General features: G+C 48.3%; 1 protein-coding gene across 1 annotated transcript; it reads right to left on the bottom strand.

The window, feature by feature from the left end:
• Window positions 1-3,512: 3,512 nt before the first annotated feature.
• Window positions 3,513-5,120, bottom strand: LOC100688437 (ubiquitin carboxyl-terminal hydrolase 17-like protein 6). The gene has a single exon (XM_038589002.1). The coding sequence runs from the start codon at window positions 5,118-5,120 to the stop codon at window positions 3,513-3,515; it is 1,608 nt and encodes a 535-aa protein (XP_038444930.1).
• Window positions 5,121-17,083: the final 11,963 nt, after the last annotated feature.

Here is a 17,083-nt window from a genome sequence, read left to right as displayed (position 1 = left end):
GTTCCTGATCTTAGGGGAAAGGCTCCCACTGTTTCCCCATTGAGAATGATGTTTGCTGAGGGGTTTCCGTAGATGGCTTTTAAGATGCTGAGGAATGTTCCTCTATCCCTACACTCTGAAGACAGGATTAGCTCGGTCCACTGCCAGAAGAGTGAATGTAATGGCTTCTTCTAAAAAACGAAAACACTGTATTGAAACCTTCTCATCTCGCCCTCTGGTAACAGGAAGCTAATGTATTTTATGTCCCCTTATCACCGCAGGGATGGGGCTCTTTTCCCATTAAAATGAGCACTTTTAATAATATCACCGTGTTATGGATTGTTCTCATCTCCATGCCTTTACAGTGCTTGATTTCTATGAAGTGGAGAGGAAGAGCTAAGATGTGGTCCATCTGTGGTGTCTTCTATTGGAGCAGCTGGTAATGGGATGATGCACACCTCACGGGAGGAGGCAATCTCCCTAGAAGCTGTTTCCTGTCTCCTGCCTGAGCTCAAACCTGCCATGAGACACATGCCCTAGGATATCTCCTGTGAAAAGTCCTGACTTTGTTTTCTCCTGCTGGAAAACACAAAAGCTCAGGAAGGGGAGTCAGGTAATCCTTCTGCTTACATTCACCCACCATGGCCAGGAACCTACCCTCCTTGTCAAGCTCACAGATCATTGATTGGATGTGGCCTCCCAGATTAAACCTCCATATACTGCCATGGAATCTACCCTTGGGGTTGTCCCCAAAACCCAGTTTCAGCACAGATCCCTACTGTGAAAACAATTCCAGCCTGACATCCTGCCACAGGTTAATGGAGCCAGGACTCAACACATTGTAACCTGAAAACAGTTAGTAGGTCCACCTAGAACTCCATCCAGGATTGGCAATTCCAGTTTCCCAGGAAAGAACTTGTGAATCTGGGGTTGCCTGGATGGCTCAGTGGTTTGGCGCTTGCCTTTGGCCCAGGGTGCGATCCTGGAAACCCTGGATCGAGTTCCACCTCAGGGTCCGGGCATGGAGCCTGCTTCTCCCTCCTCCTGTGTCTCTGCCCACCTCTCTCTCTGTCTATCATAAATAAAAAAAATAAATCTTAAAAAAAAAGAACTCGTGAATCTGTTCTGTGGGAGACTCTGCAGATTCTTTGGTCTGTCCTCATGACTAATAGATCTTGATAAATAGAGACACCCCTTGAATGGATACCTGGACAGGATGAGCATTGACGTCCAGACACCTAACCAAAGAATTCATCTGCTGACTGTCCAGCCTCCACAGTCCGACCTCACAGTGTGTTATCCAACCATCTCCCATCATCCCTCTTAGGGGTCTCCTCTAGCCTTGGACAGAGATGGTGTGCTTCTGGTTCAATCTACTCCCTCCCCCTTAAGTTCTCATACAAGCATCTTCCTGGTCAGAGCTCTCATAATTGAAGAGACCCTGAAGAATAATGTCCCTATGTCCCATTGCATTTCCTCTTAAATGGCTACTGGTGCTTCCCCTATATTGAGCCAGTGAGTAGGAGTGAGAAGTTCCCATGGGGGGAGGATATGAATTTGAGCTGCAGGTGACCTAGAGCTGGCTGTGGAAATCCACTCAGGGGAAGCAGGCAAAGAAGCCTCTGTGAGGAGCCAGCCTGGAAATAAAATAACTATTTCAAGGTTCTGAAATACTGGGGAGAAAAAGCCTGCACACCAAATCATATGTGGGAATTTTTTATTAAGAATAAAAAACCACACCACTTCCTAATAACATTTTAGAGCAAAAACAAACAAAGCAGATGCAATATTCTGCATAACAATTTCAGAGAAATAATATCAAGTACAGAAAATGTCTTCTAGGAGAAAACATGGTGTAATTTGCAGAACTCTGGATGGGATCTTTTTCTAAATCAGAAATTCAGACATTTATAAAACAATTTCAGATTAACTTGTTAATTTCTGTTTACAACCAATTTACAAATTGCCAGGATGATTTCCCTACATTTGTTAGAAAATAGATTTCACTAACACAAACTTGACATTCCGGATTGGGAATCACGTTTTGACATTCCTATAGATTTACCTAAAGAAAAACTGTAGCATCTGTGTAGTGGGGGGAGTGTATGTGTAGGCGCAGGACACCCAGCACGTTGTGGACTTGACCGTTTCCATCCAGTTCAGCGGAGGATTTGCTGGTTCACCACAACAGTCCAGGTGGGGACATATCCTCATTCCAACAGACACCTCTCAGGGTCCTCTGCTGTGGAGGACAAGTCCCCGAGTCCATGAGCTGTCTCATTCCCTATGACAGTCTTCAGAGGACGGGGATACCTGCAGGTCCTCTTAGGGAACTCTTGGCAAGACATGCACGCAGGTTCCCTCACTTTTTATGATGCAATAAACTGTATTGGTCAAAAGAAACACAATTCCCAGACATGAAAGAAACTCTGACACTTTATATCTCTAATCTGTCTTTGGTACATGAAAATCTAAAAAAAAGGGTGATTTCTTCTGCACAGATCCTACTGTCCCTTACTTTCCAGTAAGGGTGGCATGTCCAAGTTTGGATACAGAGTGAAAATAACATTATGATGTGATGTTACAACTGTACATCTACGGTCACACTCAGAGGCGTTTGGTGGTCTTGCAATAATTTCCATTCTACAAAGAACTTGTCAAACTCCTCTGTAAGAAATGAAATGATAACACAGAACAACTATAACATGACCTCAAAAAGCTTTTGCTAGATTCATGAACTTGGCACTGTTTTCCAGAGGTATCAACCCAGGTCCAAATTTGATTTTGAACTGGTCTGAAATCCAGAGTCCACTGCTTCTGGGTCAGGAGGTGCCACAGAGCAGATGGTAGCAAAATAGTCGTAAAAAGTTATGTTCAGTGGGAGGCTGGGCATTTCCCTTTGGAATAAGAGTCCTTGTTAGTTTGCTTCTCTTCAGTCTTAATGTGGGAGAGAGTTATGGGAACATAATAAAATCATTGTGTTCAATCAGGCTGGATGCAGTTATTGCCCCAAAAGTAAGCACTTAATTTCCTTCCTACAATTTCCAAGCAATGACCAAGACACATCGCTAGCAAGACCCAACACATACTTATGTGTTCAGACAAAATTCTTTCAATATAAATAGAAGAAAAGCATTGGGAAGTGGGGAGCATGAGGAGAGGGTCAAACATACTGACTTCAACCCCAGGTCCTCAGCATCATATCCACTCTCAACCCTGACTGCTCACTGCCTCTTACCTGCAAGTGGCCCCCACTCTCCCCGAGGCTTAAGGAGAGGCAGGTTCCTGGATAGACCCCATATGAAATCCACACTATCCCAATATAAGATCATGACAAAGACCCAGGTTTAAATATCAGTGTCCTCTAGTTTCAGTTGAAGGCCATATCCCATGAACACACCAGATAGATGGTTCTTCCATACATACAGAACACACACTTCACACAACACAAAATAATTCCAGTATGGGACTGTGTTCGGGTTTGGAGTGAGTGACGCTGTGTGTGTGGGTGTGTGCGCCCATGTGCACCAAAGTTAGGAGACACATCCCTGGACTGCTTCCCCAGACCTCTGTCCCTTCTTGCTCGTCCTCTTGGTAGGTCGGGCTCTCCCTGGCACACGCGGGACTTTGGCCACGTCCCCGGCCATCTGAGGTGGGAGCATCCCAGCTGCAGTGGTGAGCAGGTCGACGGTCTGTTGAGGATGATTCTTCGGCATCTCAGGTCTGTATTTGGAGTGGTGAAGGATGACTGCGTTCGCAGGAAGAGCAATTTCTCTTCCGTTGACATTGAGTTCAGGCTTAGGGCGGTTGCATTCTTGGAGGCATCTCCACTGGTCTAATGTCATTTGTTGTCTGGAGGTCTCTTCCCCACGCTCCTCCAACTCAGGATGGTTCACGGAGGGATCGGTTGCCGGCTCTCCTGAGGCCTCACCCACCACCGTGGGGTCTGCCTCGGGAGATGCGAGTCCTCCCTCCTCGACTGACTCCCTCCCAAGGTCTCTCTCCAGATCAGTCTTCTGCATATAAAAGAGGACATAGGCAGGTTGGCGCAGCGCGCAAGTCACATCACAGGCGCTGACCTTAGCATCATCCATTTTATACCACTGGCCATTTCCTGCCTTTACGAAACAGAAGTAATGTCCGCTGTGGCAACTCCTCCCAGCGTGCACCAGCACGGCATAGAGCACATAAACCAAGGGTCCTGCCCTCTGCTCAGACAGGTAGTGTTGCATGTCAAGGCGCTCAGGATATTGCACCTCCTTAGTCATTTTGTTGCCTGTCAAGTCTGAGAATCGTCTCAAGACCAGGATGAGGACCTTCGGGGAAGTGTGCAAAGTCAACACCTTGGACGCAGGCACCTTCTCCAGACACTTACTACAATGGTAGGCATTTTCACCTTCCAGCAGTTCGGGCTTCACCAACTGCTCCAAAGCTTGGCTGACGCTGTGAGCAGCCCCGATGTCCAGGCTGATGTCCAGGTAAGGTTCCAGAGTGCTCGAAATGCCTTGGCAGTGGAGACACTGGATTTGAGACCTCCAGTACCCCCCAAAGAGTTGCTGGATGAGGGTGCTGTCCTGAGGACACTCAGGGTCTGAGAGCTTGTCCTCAGGCAAGCATGCTTGCTGCATTGCATCCAGAATGAACATGAGATACTCATGGGCATCTTCCTGCTTGTGTCTGTGGAAGGCGGCGAGCAGGAGTGGCAGGGGCCGGAGCACACGTCCAGGATGGCAGAGAACCCGCGTCAGGTGAGCCTGCAGGGTACACAGCATGCAGGATGTCTGCCTCCTACAGGTGGTCCCGTGCTGCTGGGACAGCATGTAGCTGGCGAGGGGCTCTGTGTAGGTCAGACACTGTAGGGTCGCATTCACATAGCAAGTGTTGCCCATGTTCTGAAGCCCGGCTCCCACCTGGGAAAGGCTCCTCCAACTCAGAGGCGTCTTGGTGGGAGGCAGCCCTGCTGATGCGGGAGCCAACGGGTCAGTCGGGGAGGAGAGCGTCTTTGATGCAGGGGATGTCGTCTCGGGCACAGAGGGTCCTCCGTGGACTTCAGCACCGCCTCTCCTTGACCAGCATGACTGGGGTTTGGGAGAGGCGCTGAACTGAGGCTCCTCTGAGGGGTGGAGGTGGGCAGCCTCCATGTCTGCAGAAACAGTGTCCACAAGATACATTCAACCAGGAGCTTCGGGTCTCAAAGTGATGCTCCTCTCACTGTGCCAGTTTCCAAATGGCAGATAATGACCCTCAACTCCACCTTTTATGGCTTTTGGGCCCTGGGATAAGGCACAAAGTCCTCTAATCCACTCTAATTGCCTGATTGGATTATGGGATTTGGGTGTGGTCCCTCTCTGAGGGAGACCATTCAGGTCAGCCCAGCTCCTATTCTTGCCTCCCACAACAGGCAACTTTCAGATTATTCTCAACCTCCTTAACTGTCCCTGCACCTTTCTCAACAGAATTTGTTCAGAGTTTCTATGTTCAGAGGAAACCTTTTTGAATGTCCTTTCCTTTGAGTAACCCCAAGCAAGCCAAGGAGTGTTAGACGTTAGTGCTCTAGGACAGGGAAGATCACTTTCCTAAAGGAGCTCAGGTATCACATAGCAACTCGTTCTCCTCACCAGCAGAATGTTTGTAGCTGAAACCAATTATTTGGGAATATGGCATCCATTGCTTGGCTTCTACACTTCCATCTCTCTGGACTATGATTCCAATCTACAAAGATTGTGAATGTTTTGATGAATACCAGTTTCTGCCTAGGTGTGGCCCGGGTCCACCACAACAGGAATTCTCTCACTGGTTTAATGATTTTGGGAAACATTCCTTTGAAACTCCCTTTCCTACAAGAGTCAATATCCTAAATCCAATGTCTCATTTTACCTGTACAAGACCGTGGGACCTTGAACACAAGGCACCAAGCACCAGATGCCCCGTAACACACTGGGGCGCAACCCTCCTTCCCCCTGCCTTGGGCTCCAGGAGGCTGAAGGAGAATGTGGAACCAGGGAGTCAGCAGGACCAGCGGCAACAGGCTGTGCTGTTGAACCAGGCTGAGAGGGAGAAGGCAGGGAGACGAAGGTGAGGAATGGGTTCGGTGACCCGAACGCCAAGGCTGATATGACAGACCCCGAGTCCGTGTGCATGCACAGTGTGCAGGGCGGCTGCGGGCAGAGCCAGGCTGGGCGAGGCAGGCAGAGGAGCTCCCAGGCTAACAGGGTCCACATTTGGGTGATGGAGCTGTCCCTGCTGATTTGGTGTGGGGTTTGTGGCTGGACAAGTGTCCCTGCACCAGTGAATGTATGGAGCTTGGCACATGCCAAGGCAGACCCTTTCTGACTCTGCATGTAAGAAACTGCCTGGATGACCTGTTCAGCTCCCTGTAGTTAGGACGAGGGGCAGAGGTGGGCGTAGAGTGGCTGAGGCGGGAAAGGACCAGGTTGGCCCAAACCCCGAGCAGGTGTCCGGCTGGAAGCCAGGGAAGGGAGTTCCTTCTCCTTTCCCTGCTTTGATTTCTGGTGCAGGCAAGAAGCCGAGGAGAGGAAGGCCCTGCTCCACAGATTCCCCAGGAGACCCCGGGAGGGGCAGAAGCGCACCTGGAAGGAAGACACGGAATCTTGTGACTATGTGAGGGTGAGTGTGCGCTGCTTCCCGGGCTGTGCCCTTGGGGACTCGCTGGGCTCCATGGGCCTCCTGGGGGAAGCGGGGCTCCACTTCCTCTCTGACCAGTGGCAGTTGAGCAGGGTGGACTTTGCACCCATTTTTTCCTTGGTGCCTAAGATGCTTTGTATGGTGTGAACAGTGGCTGGTTGACATGTGAAGGTCATTGGCGGGCACTCCTGGAGCACATACCATCCTCAGAGAAGAACAGGCCTCAGTCCTTCATGACAGATTACCCCCAACCCATCCCCACTCAGGAGCTCCCACTATGACTCTGCAGCAGCAGGACTCCCATCGCCTCCAGAGCAGAGTGGATGGAAGAGCCGGTCCAATGGAGCAAGGATGGATGTGTCGCCGGACCTTCTGATGTCAAAAGTGCATCAACATCCTGTCATGCATTTGTTCTGGAACCACCCTGGAGCCGGATTCCCCACTCCTAGGTGAACAGTTGCCATTTCTGTCTTTCCCTGGTCTGGGGAGGTTGCAGAGTTCTTGGGAATTTGTTGGTCTCTTTCTTGCACAAATGTTCATTTTGCTTTGGTGCCGAGGCCAAACTCATGGTGTCCTGTGTTTTTTCTTTTCACACAGCATCCACACATGCCGATGCCCGTCTACACCACCAGGAGGCCTTCTATCCCAGAGCCTGCCCTGCTGATGGAACCACGTGAAGACAACCTAGTCGTGAGTGTCCAGTCCCATTCCACATCTCGTCTCAGAAGCCCTAAAGTTAGCCTCAGCCCACCTGGTGGACCTCCTGTGCCCAGGAAGTGCCGATCGCTGACACCCCTCAGCCGGCTCGCCAACCCTGTGTCAGGGCTGATAGCCTGGTTGTGCAGCAGAGAGCCAAGAGGCCCTGGAGAGTATCCTTCGAGGGTCCCCAGGCTGGCTCCCAGGGCCATGGGCTGGGACACACCCAGGCACCACCCAAGTATTCCTGAGGAGAACACCCGTCCCACTGTCAGCAACACATTGGCAGACAATTCCCAAATGCCCCTCCAGACTCCAGGCAAGAAATGTGCCCAGATGCCCCTAGACAGATCCCAGGACCCCCGAAAGAAAGTGCAATGGAGCCCCAGCCAGCACACCCACAGGAGCATCCAGGGAGCCCCTGTGGGGATTTCAGGGAGTCTTTGCCCTCCAGGAAGCAGACGTGCCCGTGGATGCACAGCCGGGCCCCCGCAGACCAGGAAGACACCCGCCCTCCGGCCAAGCAAGGGCCCCCAGCCCACACCTGCCACACTTCACCTGGGAACACTGCAGCCGTGCACCGAGCCCCCACGGCTGCCCTCTGCGCAGGCCCCCACTCAGCCCCCAAGAATGGTTTTCACCAGATTGGACAGAAGCTGCTGGAGCTCCTGTTCCTCGCAGCTCCCTCATTCCTTCCTCCCGAGAAGCCAGGCCCTGTTCAGGGCCCTCCTGCCTCCCACATGTCAGACGGAGCCTGTGTCTGTGGCCCCTGGAGTGTCCTCCACAGTGACCTACAGGTGTCCTCATCCTCAGAAGACACTGAGAGCGAATGAGCCAGCTCCTGGCCTCGGACATTGTCCTCCACCCCACTGCACCCTCACGGGGTGACTGCGGACCTCAGGACGTGGCCCCTCCTGGACTCATGTGGGGAATCAGCACTTGCTCAGCTGCTTTGCATGGGAATTCCCGGGTCCACAGCCTGCTGCCTCTCATGCTGCTGGGACCGTGCACAGACACTGAACCCCAAAGACACACCTTGCAGTTATCTTAAGGAAATCCGTGTGCTGTGGCAAAGGCTACTCTTCCCTCTGGAATGTCTATTTTCTCTTCAGCAAATAGATTCTCCTAGAAATGGACGGAATTTCGAATGAGAACTTGTCACTCCAATAGAAATAGAAACTCAGACTTTAAGCTCTCATTGGCGTACACATGTCTGCATTTGGGTTTTCAGCTTCGAACAGCCCCTGTGGGCCCTGCAAATGGACATTGTGTTTTCTCCTGAGATGAGTTTTTCTTCTGTCAATGGTAGTAGCTTAGTGGGAACTGTGATTGTCGACATTTAACCCTTGCAGTTCGTTTATTCTTTAGTGTTAATTTAGAATTGTGTGTAGAGTTTTATTTCCCTTAATAAAATATTAGCACTGATGAATAGCGTGCAAGGCTCTCTTTTGATCTTGTTTTGTGGGGTTTTTATTGCTCAGCATTTCTGAACCTCTCCATAGTTATATTAATTCCTGCAGCCATAATTACTTGAGAGGAGACAGCAGCTTGATAGGTTCAGGGGATACGTAGACATTGAGGGTCTCCTGCACACCCAGTGTTCTGCGTGAAGTACTACCCAGGCAACATCGATCCCTGAGCATCCAGCGTGGGTTCCATGTGCCCCACAAGGGGCCGCGGTCGCACATGGTCTGCAATGGGATGAGTTGACGGTTGCCCTCTATACATATCCCGAACTCACTTCAATGCTGGATCATGATACGTCTTTTCTGAGGCCTGGGCATGGAGATTTTTCACCCTCCAGATGATTTCCCAAGGAGGCAGTGTTTGACAAGTGGGCACGTAGTGGTCCAATAGCTCGAGACCCTGGACCGGTTGCTTCCCTCTGACTCTCTCTTTCTCTGTCCCTCATACTCAGGCAAATCTCTGATGTGGGCTCATGGAAATAAAACCATACAACAGCATGTGAAACCAAACCAAATGAAACCAAATCAAATGACCCCAAACCAAACCAAACCAAAGCACATCCATAGTCGTGATAAGAGAATTTCTTTTTTTAGGGGAAACAACTGACTGCTCTTTCCTCACTCCAGGGTACCTGTTTAAGGGTGTTCCCTCTCTCTGTGCAGATGCCTGTAGGTGGAGGGTAGAGGAGCTCCTCCATGAGCACACTGGGCTTTTAAAAGTCAGAGGGCAGTACAGAAGCCATGATGTGGGATCCTTCTCCCATACCCAAGCCCTAAGGAACTCCCACTCAGGCAATCATTATGTGACCCGGATCACAGTCTGGTTCCTTGAGCCACAGACCCTGGCCTCATCCCATGAATACTGCCCTATTGCTATCTCATGGCCTCTGAGGAAAATGCAGCTTCCTGGGCTCTCATGGGATGTGTGCAGTAATAGAAATGTTCCCTACTTCTTGGAAGCCTATGAAGATCCCAGAGGTCCAAGGGTGGGAAGGCCTATCCTCACAGGGCATGTATCCTGGATGACCTTCTCCCACCTGTGCTACCCACACCTGAGCAAGTCCACCCACCTGTTTCCGTTCCATACGGGAGGTCACAGGAAGGAGCCTTGCACCATGAGCTGAGGCCAGTAGAGGACTACACTGGGCAGCCCAAGTTTTTCCTAGGCTTCCAGGAGGACCCCACTTTGTGCAGTTGCTCAGGCTGGCAGGTGTGCATTTGCTAGAGCTGCAGAGGCACGATGAATATTGACAGAAGGTCTGGGGACGTGTATTCCCACCTTGCAACTCTAATGTTGCCACAGCTGGACACTGCCTGCTGAGGAAAGGTGAAAAATCCTTCCTGTGCTGTGCTTCCAATGCTCTGCAGTCCTGCTCATCCCCTGTGCAGCCCCTGCACCTGGGGAAACCATGGCTTTCATTGGAAGCCTGGAGGCCCTACTGGGAGGTAAATATTGGTTTGGAAAAGAGTAGATCAGGTTGTGACCCTCTAAGTGCCAGTAAGTTTCTGATAATATTGCCCTGCGAGTAATGGGTCCTCCTGCTACACCCCTGGCCAGGACCTTCCAAGCAGGGAAGGAGGGCTGAGGAATAGCTCTCAAGAGCAATGTTACTCCCTATCTATTTCTCCATCGACTGTGTGTCCATCTATCGCTGAAGAGCCTCCCTGTCATCCAGCTCTCCTGCATTATCTCTCCATCATACACCTAGAAATTTCTCATTCCTCACAATGAACATATTCACTTTCACATAATAGGAGATGAGATGACTTTCCTGCCACTGTGCACCGGATTTCACAGAAACTACTAAGGCAGGACTGTCTTGGCCCAGTACATGGTAGTTTTTAAACGTAACTGTCTCGTGTTTTCAAATGACTTAGCCTGTGAATAAATCCATTGAAAATGACATTGGCACAGGCATGTTGACTCCTCTCTCTCCTAGAAAGTCCTGCCTGCAAGGCTGCTGCTTCCTGGTGAATAGCTCCATGTCCAAGAGAAGAGAAAAAGCGAATACAGGAGCCCCCATTTGGACAAACACGACAATGTCTTCCAGTAACCTGGTCATGAACATGTCTGCACGTGGCCTGGCCCAGAGCCTGATCCTTTGTCCTCCTGAGCGCTTGCACCATGGCCCATAGCCTTCCCCATCGCTGTGACAGTCAGCACACACGAGCTACACTGGAGCTTCAGTTCTGTGAAAGCAAGCGTTCCAGAAGACATAGGACAACCACCCCCTTCTGGACTCATCTAAATAGCACATGAGATAGTTAACATGTGTGTCAACATAGATATCATTAAATTTGGAATACTTTGTGTGGAGTCAGTCTTCTTGGATGTGTAACTCATGAATCGAAGGGTGAGGAAAAGAATGGTTTTCTGAAATAGCTGCAGTTTTGAACACCTGACCCAGGGTCACAGGGCACAGAGGGTCCCATTCGGGAGCAAATCCACAACCCCAGACTCAGAATCACAACAGGAGTTCAGACGTAGACCTTCTGCCTCCGACCTTCTTCCATGCAGACCTTCCTCCCTGGGAAACACTCACAGTCAAACACACACACACACACACACACACACACAAACACACACACAAATAAAATAATATTGTTGAATTGGAAAGACAAATAGTTTTCCAGACGTTTTCTTACCCCATCACCTTTTGCTACAATGTTGTTCCACATTATGGAGCAAACAACTCATATCTAACACATATTACAGAAGAGGACAAGTGTTTAGTTACTTGGATGTGTCTGTGGATTACTCTGGAAAGAGAAATGATGCAACATGTTAATACATCTTTTTTTTTTTTGAGGAGCATAATTAACACTCATCTGATAACACATAATTTTCTCTTGACAAATTTCAGCAAGAACAGCATTCTATTTTAACATTAATCCTTTCAAACATGACTCCATGAGTTTGATGGAAACCGGAAGGACAAGGAGATACTTGCCTTCCCTAAATGCATCTTTTCTACTCATGATATTAAATGAGATATTAGATTGTCTGACCATAGTCACATCAATGCTCTTATAAAAAGAAGTGTTATTTCTGTGAGTGAATATTTCCTTTAGAAATGTGGGTGTTTAGGATGACTGCAAAGGGCAAGACCAAATTCACTGACTTGGCATCAGTAATTGCTCAAATATTGGTCCATGTGAGGGCACCTTCTGGTGTGCCCACAACCAGTGTCACCCTGCCAGTGATTGTGTTGTTATTATCCAAAGCCTTGACTGAGCTGCATATACATGTGGGAAGAAAATTTCCTGGAAAACCTCGAGATTGTAATACCATTGCCTGAGCTTCCTCCAAATCTTTCACCTGAGCTCAGAGCCCAGGGTCCAGCAGTTTTCAAAGTGGCGTCCCCGCGGGGAATTCGAAGTCCCCAGATATTCTGTAATTACCCACTGTCCCCTTAGGGCCCTAGGAAATGCTCACACTGCAGCCCAAGCCATGGAGGTGCAGACCTCCCTCCTTGGGCACCTGCACAGTGTCAAAGCCTCCTGGAAGCTTAGGAAATGAGTCTGGTTGCCAACGTCGCCCCTGCTGCTCCAAGGGTTCCTTGCACGATGCCCCGTGGTGATGTCCCTGGACAGCATGAAGCCAAGAGGGTGGACTTCCTGAGGTGTGGGTGGAGCGCACTGCAGAAACTCCCATGGGAGCTGCGAGCAGCAATCATGCAGGGAGCTTCGAGGATGCTAATGAATGTCCTCATGAGACCATTTCAGTCACTATGAGCGTGGGCATGTGTGTGTGTCTCTGTGACCAGAGATAGGGAAATAGAATTTGGCTTCTCCTCAGAATTGAAAGAGGTCAGGTGACTGTGCACACACCTTGCAGCAGCTGAAGGAAGACAACCATAACACTGCCACAGACCCAAATTCCATCTGCAGGAAAGATACCTTTAAAAAGGGAAGATAGAATAAACATATATTCAGGGCAAAGAAAATTGAAAGCATTTTTCTCTAGGAGAGATTCCCTACAGTAACTATAAAAGGAAATTCTTCAGGCTGAAGGGAAATACCAGAAGGAAATGTGGTTTTCAAGGAAAATGCAAAACATCAGAAAAGATAAATATCAGTGTAAGTACTTAAAAAAATACATTGTCTTTTAATTTATTTGAAATTGATGTGACTTCTTAAAGCAAAATCTGTAACATTGCCTTGTGGGTTTATACTGTATGTGGATGTGATACATACAAAAAATATAGCAGAAAGACTATGAGAATAGGAAGAAATAGGTCTACCTATATGATTACAAGCCTTCCAAATTTTAAGGAGAATGGATTAACATCAACCCTAAGTTGGATGTGTATTGATAATACCAGTGAAGCCATTAATTATAATACATATATTATAATGCAAATTTTGACAAAAATATCCCAGTAATCGGAAGAAGATAAGAGAGAGAGAACAGAGGGACAAAATCAAGGAGAACAAAGACGTCAAAAATACTCAATTGATAGACCAACATCCTACTAATCTATCATTAATTACATAAAAAGGTTAAGGGACTGAATATTCTCCTTAAACAACAGAGGTAATCCTATAGATTAAATAGGAAGACAAAGCTACATGTTATCCATAAAGGAATTTTCTCTCCAAACATTTTTTTTCCTTTGAGATAATTATAGACTCACAATAAGTTCCAAAAATGGTACAGAGAGGTCTTAGGCACCCATCACCCAGCCTACTGCAATGGGGACATTGTCCATAATTGTGAATTGTCAAAGCTAGGAAATAAAGTGTCAGAGTAACCTCAGATCACAAATTATAAGAAAAGCATTAAATATAAAAAGACAAAGAAAGCCTGAAAACACATGAATGGAAAAACATAAACTAAGAAAATATCTAGAGTAAGGAGGCTGGAGTGCCAATATTCATTTCAGATAAAAAAGAAAGTTATCAAATGGAGAGTGGGATGCTGCATAACACTTTTACACAATAACTGGATGGATTAAAATGGGGAAACACAGTTCTACAATGAGAGCAGAAGATTCTGATGTCATTCTTTCCAGCAAAGGGTAGAACCAAATTTAACAAACACAGGTTTGATGTAAACAACACTACCACCACGTTGAGTGAATTGGTATTTATGGAATACAACCCAAAATGACTGCAAAACACACATACACACCTTTTTCAAGTACCTATGACACATTCATCAACACAGATCACATGCTGGGCTATAAGACACATATACTTTTGTTGAACTATTAATTTCTCTCTTCAGTGTGTCAGTTCCCACTTCATGTATTTCGTGGCTCTTGTTAGGTTTGTACACGCTTATAATGGTCATGTGTTCTTAAGCGGTTGACGTGTCTACCACTATACAGGGTTCTCTTGTCTCTGGCTCCATCATATTTTTCCATCCTTCTACTTTTGACCTCTTCATTTCATTGAATCCAGCGTGTCCCTTTCACACAGGCACACAGCATATAGTTGGATCTTTAAAAAAAAAATTTAAAAACCATTCTCTTAGACTCTAACTGGAATATTTAATTCATTTGCATTTAATACCATAATTGATGAGGTAGGATTTACATCCGCCATTTGCTATTATAGTTTTCTTTTTTATTATTATGCATTTATTTATCTATGGGAGGGTGGGAGAGAGAGAGAGAGAGCTAAAGTGGAGGGTGGGGAGGGACAGTGGGAGAGAGAGAATTCCAATAAGGCTCTGTGTTGGGCTCAGATTCACAATCCTGAGATCATGACCTGAGCCAAAATCAAGAGTCAGAAGCTTAACCAGCTAAGCCACCAGATGCCCCTGCTATTTATTTCCTAAATTTCTCCTCCACCCACCTTTCCTGCATTACTGACTTCTTTTGTGTTAAACAGATATTTCCTGAGGTACCATTTGAATTTCCTTGTCAAATATCAGTGACTCTTGATCCTGTCATATTTTCTATACTCTCACATCTATTCAGTGAATCTTTTTCAGGTATTTTAACTTTCAATATCAATATTTCTTTCTATTTTCTGTTCTCTACTGATAATTCCCTTGTTTAATTAATTATGGCACTATGTATGTTTATGTCGTAAATGAATTTGCAATTAATTTTAAACAACTAGATTCCAATGGTGAACAAAGCATTATTCTGTATAGCTTGGTTTTCTCCTCTTTCTTTTGTGCTGTTAGACAGAAGTAGGAGTTTTGAAGTACGAGAGACACTCTGGGTGGCCCTGAAGGAGAAAGCTGCCATTTTATGGAAAGAGCCACAGGTCAGGGAATGCCAGGCAGCTTCTGTGTGCTCAGCATAATACCTGGCCGACATCCTCCAAGAAGACAGCAATCCACTGCAGCCCAACAACCACAGGTGACACAATTTTTCCCAACAGCCCCAGGGGGATGCAAGGGGATCTCTTGCCTCAGATTAGATCAAAGTCCCAGCTGACCCCATGCTGTCAGTCTCCTGAAACCCTGAGCACGGGGTCCAGATACACCATGCCTGGACTTTGGACCCACAGACCTGCGAGAGAGGGTGTGCTGCTTTAAGCAGCTAACTTTTGTGGTACTTTGTGACACACTGAAATAAATGAGTCCAGCAGTCTTCCAAGGTAGATCTCTTTGGGGGAGCACATTTATGTGTTCTTGCAAGGTTTCTGTTGGTTCGTGGCATTGCACAGTTTTGTGAATGGTTGATGTTCTTTCTAGTTGATCTTATGAATTTCCCTCCACCCAAGCAATGTATCCAAAAATGACTTACTACTGAGTCCCTTTGATTGAGCAGGTCACATTATTTGGGAATACTCCCTTTAGGATGGTTTCAGCTCAGTGATCTTTTTTTTTTTTTAATTTTTATTTATTCAATCATGAGAGACAGAGAGAGAGAGAGAGGCAGAGAAACAGGCAGAGGGAGAAGTAGGCTCCATCCAGGGAGCCCGACGTGGGACTCAGTCCCGTATTTCCAGGATCATGCCCTGGGCCAAAGGCTGCACCAAACCGCTGAGCCACCCGGGCCACCCAGCCCAGTGATCTTGTGTGGTATTCACTTGGTCCCTGGGAGCCATGCCCCTTTTGCCCTACCTAATATCATAAGTGTAGTGACCCCATGGCTGATCTTTCTGTCCTGCCACCGTGGACAACTCCAGCCAGAGTTCTTCACCTGTCAACACGTTCAGGTATAGAACCACAGGGCGGCATGTTGAATTTCCCAAGTAGCCTCTTGAAGCTCACCTCAATCCTGAGTGGGTTGTGTGGATTGTGTATAAAAGTGCTGTCTTCCTCACCCGTCCCCCTTGAGAGCCACAGTGAGGTCCCAATCCCAGCTCACTAACACATTTTCCAAGGAAATTTGTCCTCTGCCTTCTCTAGCTTTCTTTTATACTCTCAAGGCATAGACACAAGGTTAAGTGTCTCAGAGCACATTTTGTGGTCAACTTCTTTGCTTTTCCTATCCCTGGGGTTCAGTACTTCAATTGGGAATATGAAAGAAGATGATTCTTAACGTTTTGTCCTCTGCCATTTGGGAATTCAGCACAAACTGATCAATCTTGTTCTACAGACACTGTCATTCCCTTTCCGTTATTGTGAGGGGGTTTTGAAATGGACCCCGCATCAAGAAGGGACTATACAGAGGAGGGGCAAGATGACGGGAGAGGAGGGTCTCCAAATCACCTGTCTCCACCAAATTACCTAGAAAAGCTTCAAATTATCCTGAAAATCTATGAATTCGGCCTGAGAATTAAAAAGAGAACACCTGGAATGCTACAGTGAGAAGAGTTTGCGCTTCTATCAAGGTAGGAAGACAGGGAAAAAGAAACAAAGAAACAAAGGCCTCCAAGGGGGAGGGGTCCCGCGAGGAGCCGGGCTGAGGCCGGGGCGAGTGTCCCCAGGACAGGAGAGCCCCGTCCCGGAGGAGCAGGAGCTGCACCGACCTTCCTGGGCGGAAAGGGGCTCGCAGGGAGGTGGGGCAGGTCCCAGGAGGGCGGGGATGCCCTCGGGCTCCCGGGACAGTAACAGACACCTGCGCCCCGGGAGAGTGCGCCGAGCTCCCTAAGGGCTGCAGCGCGCACGGGGGGACCCGGAGCAGCTCGGGGGGGCTCGGGGGCGGCTCCGCAGAGGGGGCTGCGGGGCGGGAGCGTGAATCCAACAGCGCAGGCTCCGGAGCACAGGGCGCCGGGACACAGCCCAGGATCCGGCCTCCCCTGGGACAGGCAGAGGCCGGGAGGGCCCAGGACAGCGAGGACGCTCCTGCCCCGAGCTGAGCAGATCAGTGGCCCTGCCCGGAGCCTCCAGGCCCTGCAGACGGAGAGCTCCGGAGTTCCTGCGGGGGCTGAATCCAGGTTTCCAGAGC

Source organism: Canis lupus, unplaced genomic scaffold, assembly GCF_011100685.1.
Source record: "Canis lupus familiaris isolate Mischka breed German Shepherd unplaced genomic scaffold, alternate assembly UU_Cfam_GSD_1.0 chrUn_S1562H1750, whole genome shotgun sequence".
In the NCBI taxonomy this organism is placed as follows: domain Eukaryota; kingdom Metazoa; phylum Chordata; class Mammalia; order Carnivora; family Canidae; genus Canis; species Canis lupus.
This window is presented reverse-complemented; position numbering and strand designations above follow the sequence as displayed.

Coding starts and splice junctions, on each gene's coding strand:
- LOC100688437 (XM_038589002.1), bottom strand. CDS start 5,120: ATGGAGGCTGCCCACCTCCACCCCTCAGAGGAGCCTCAGTTCAGCGCC.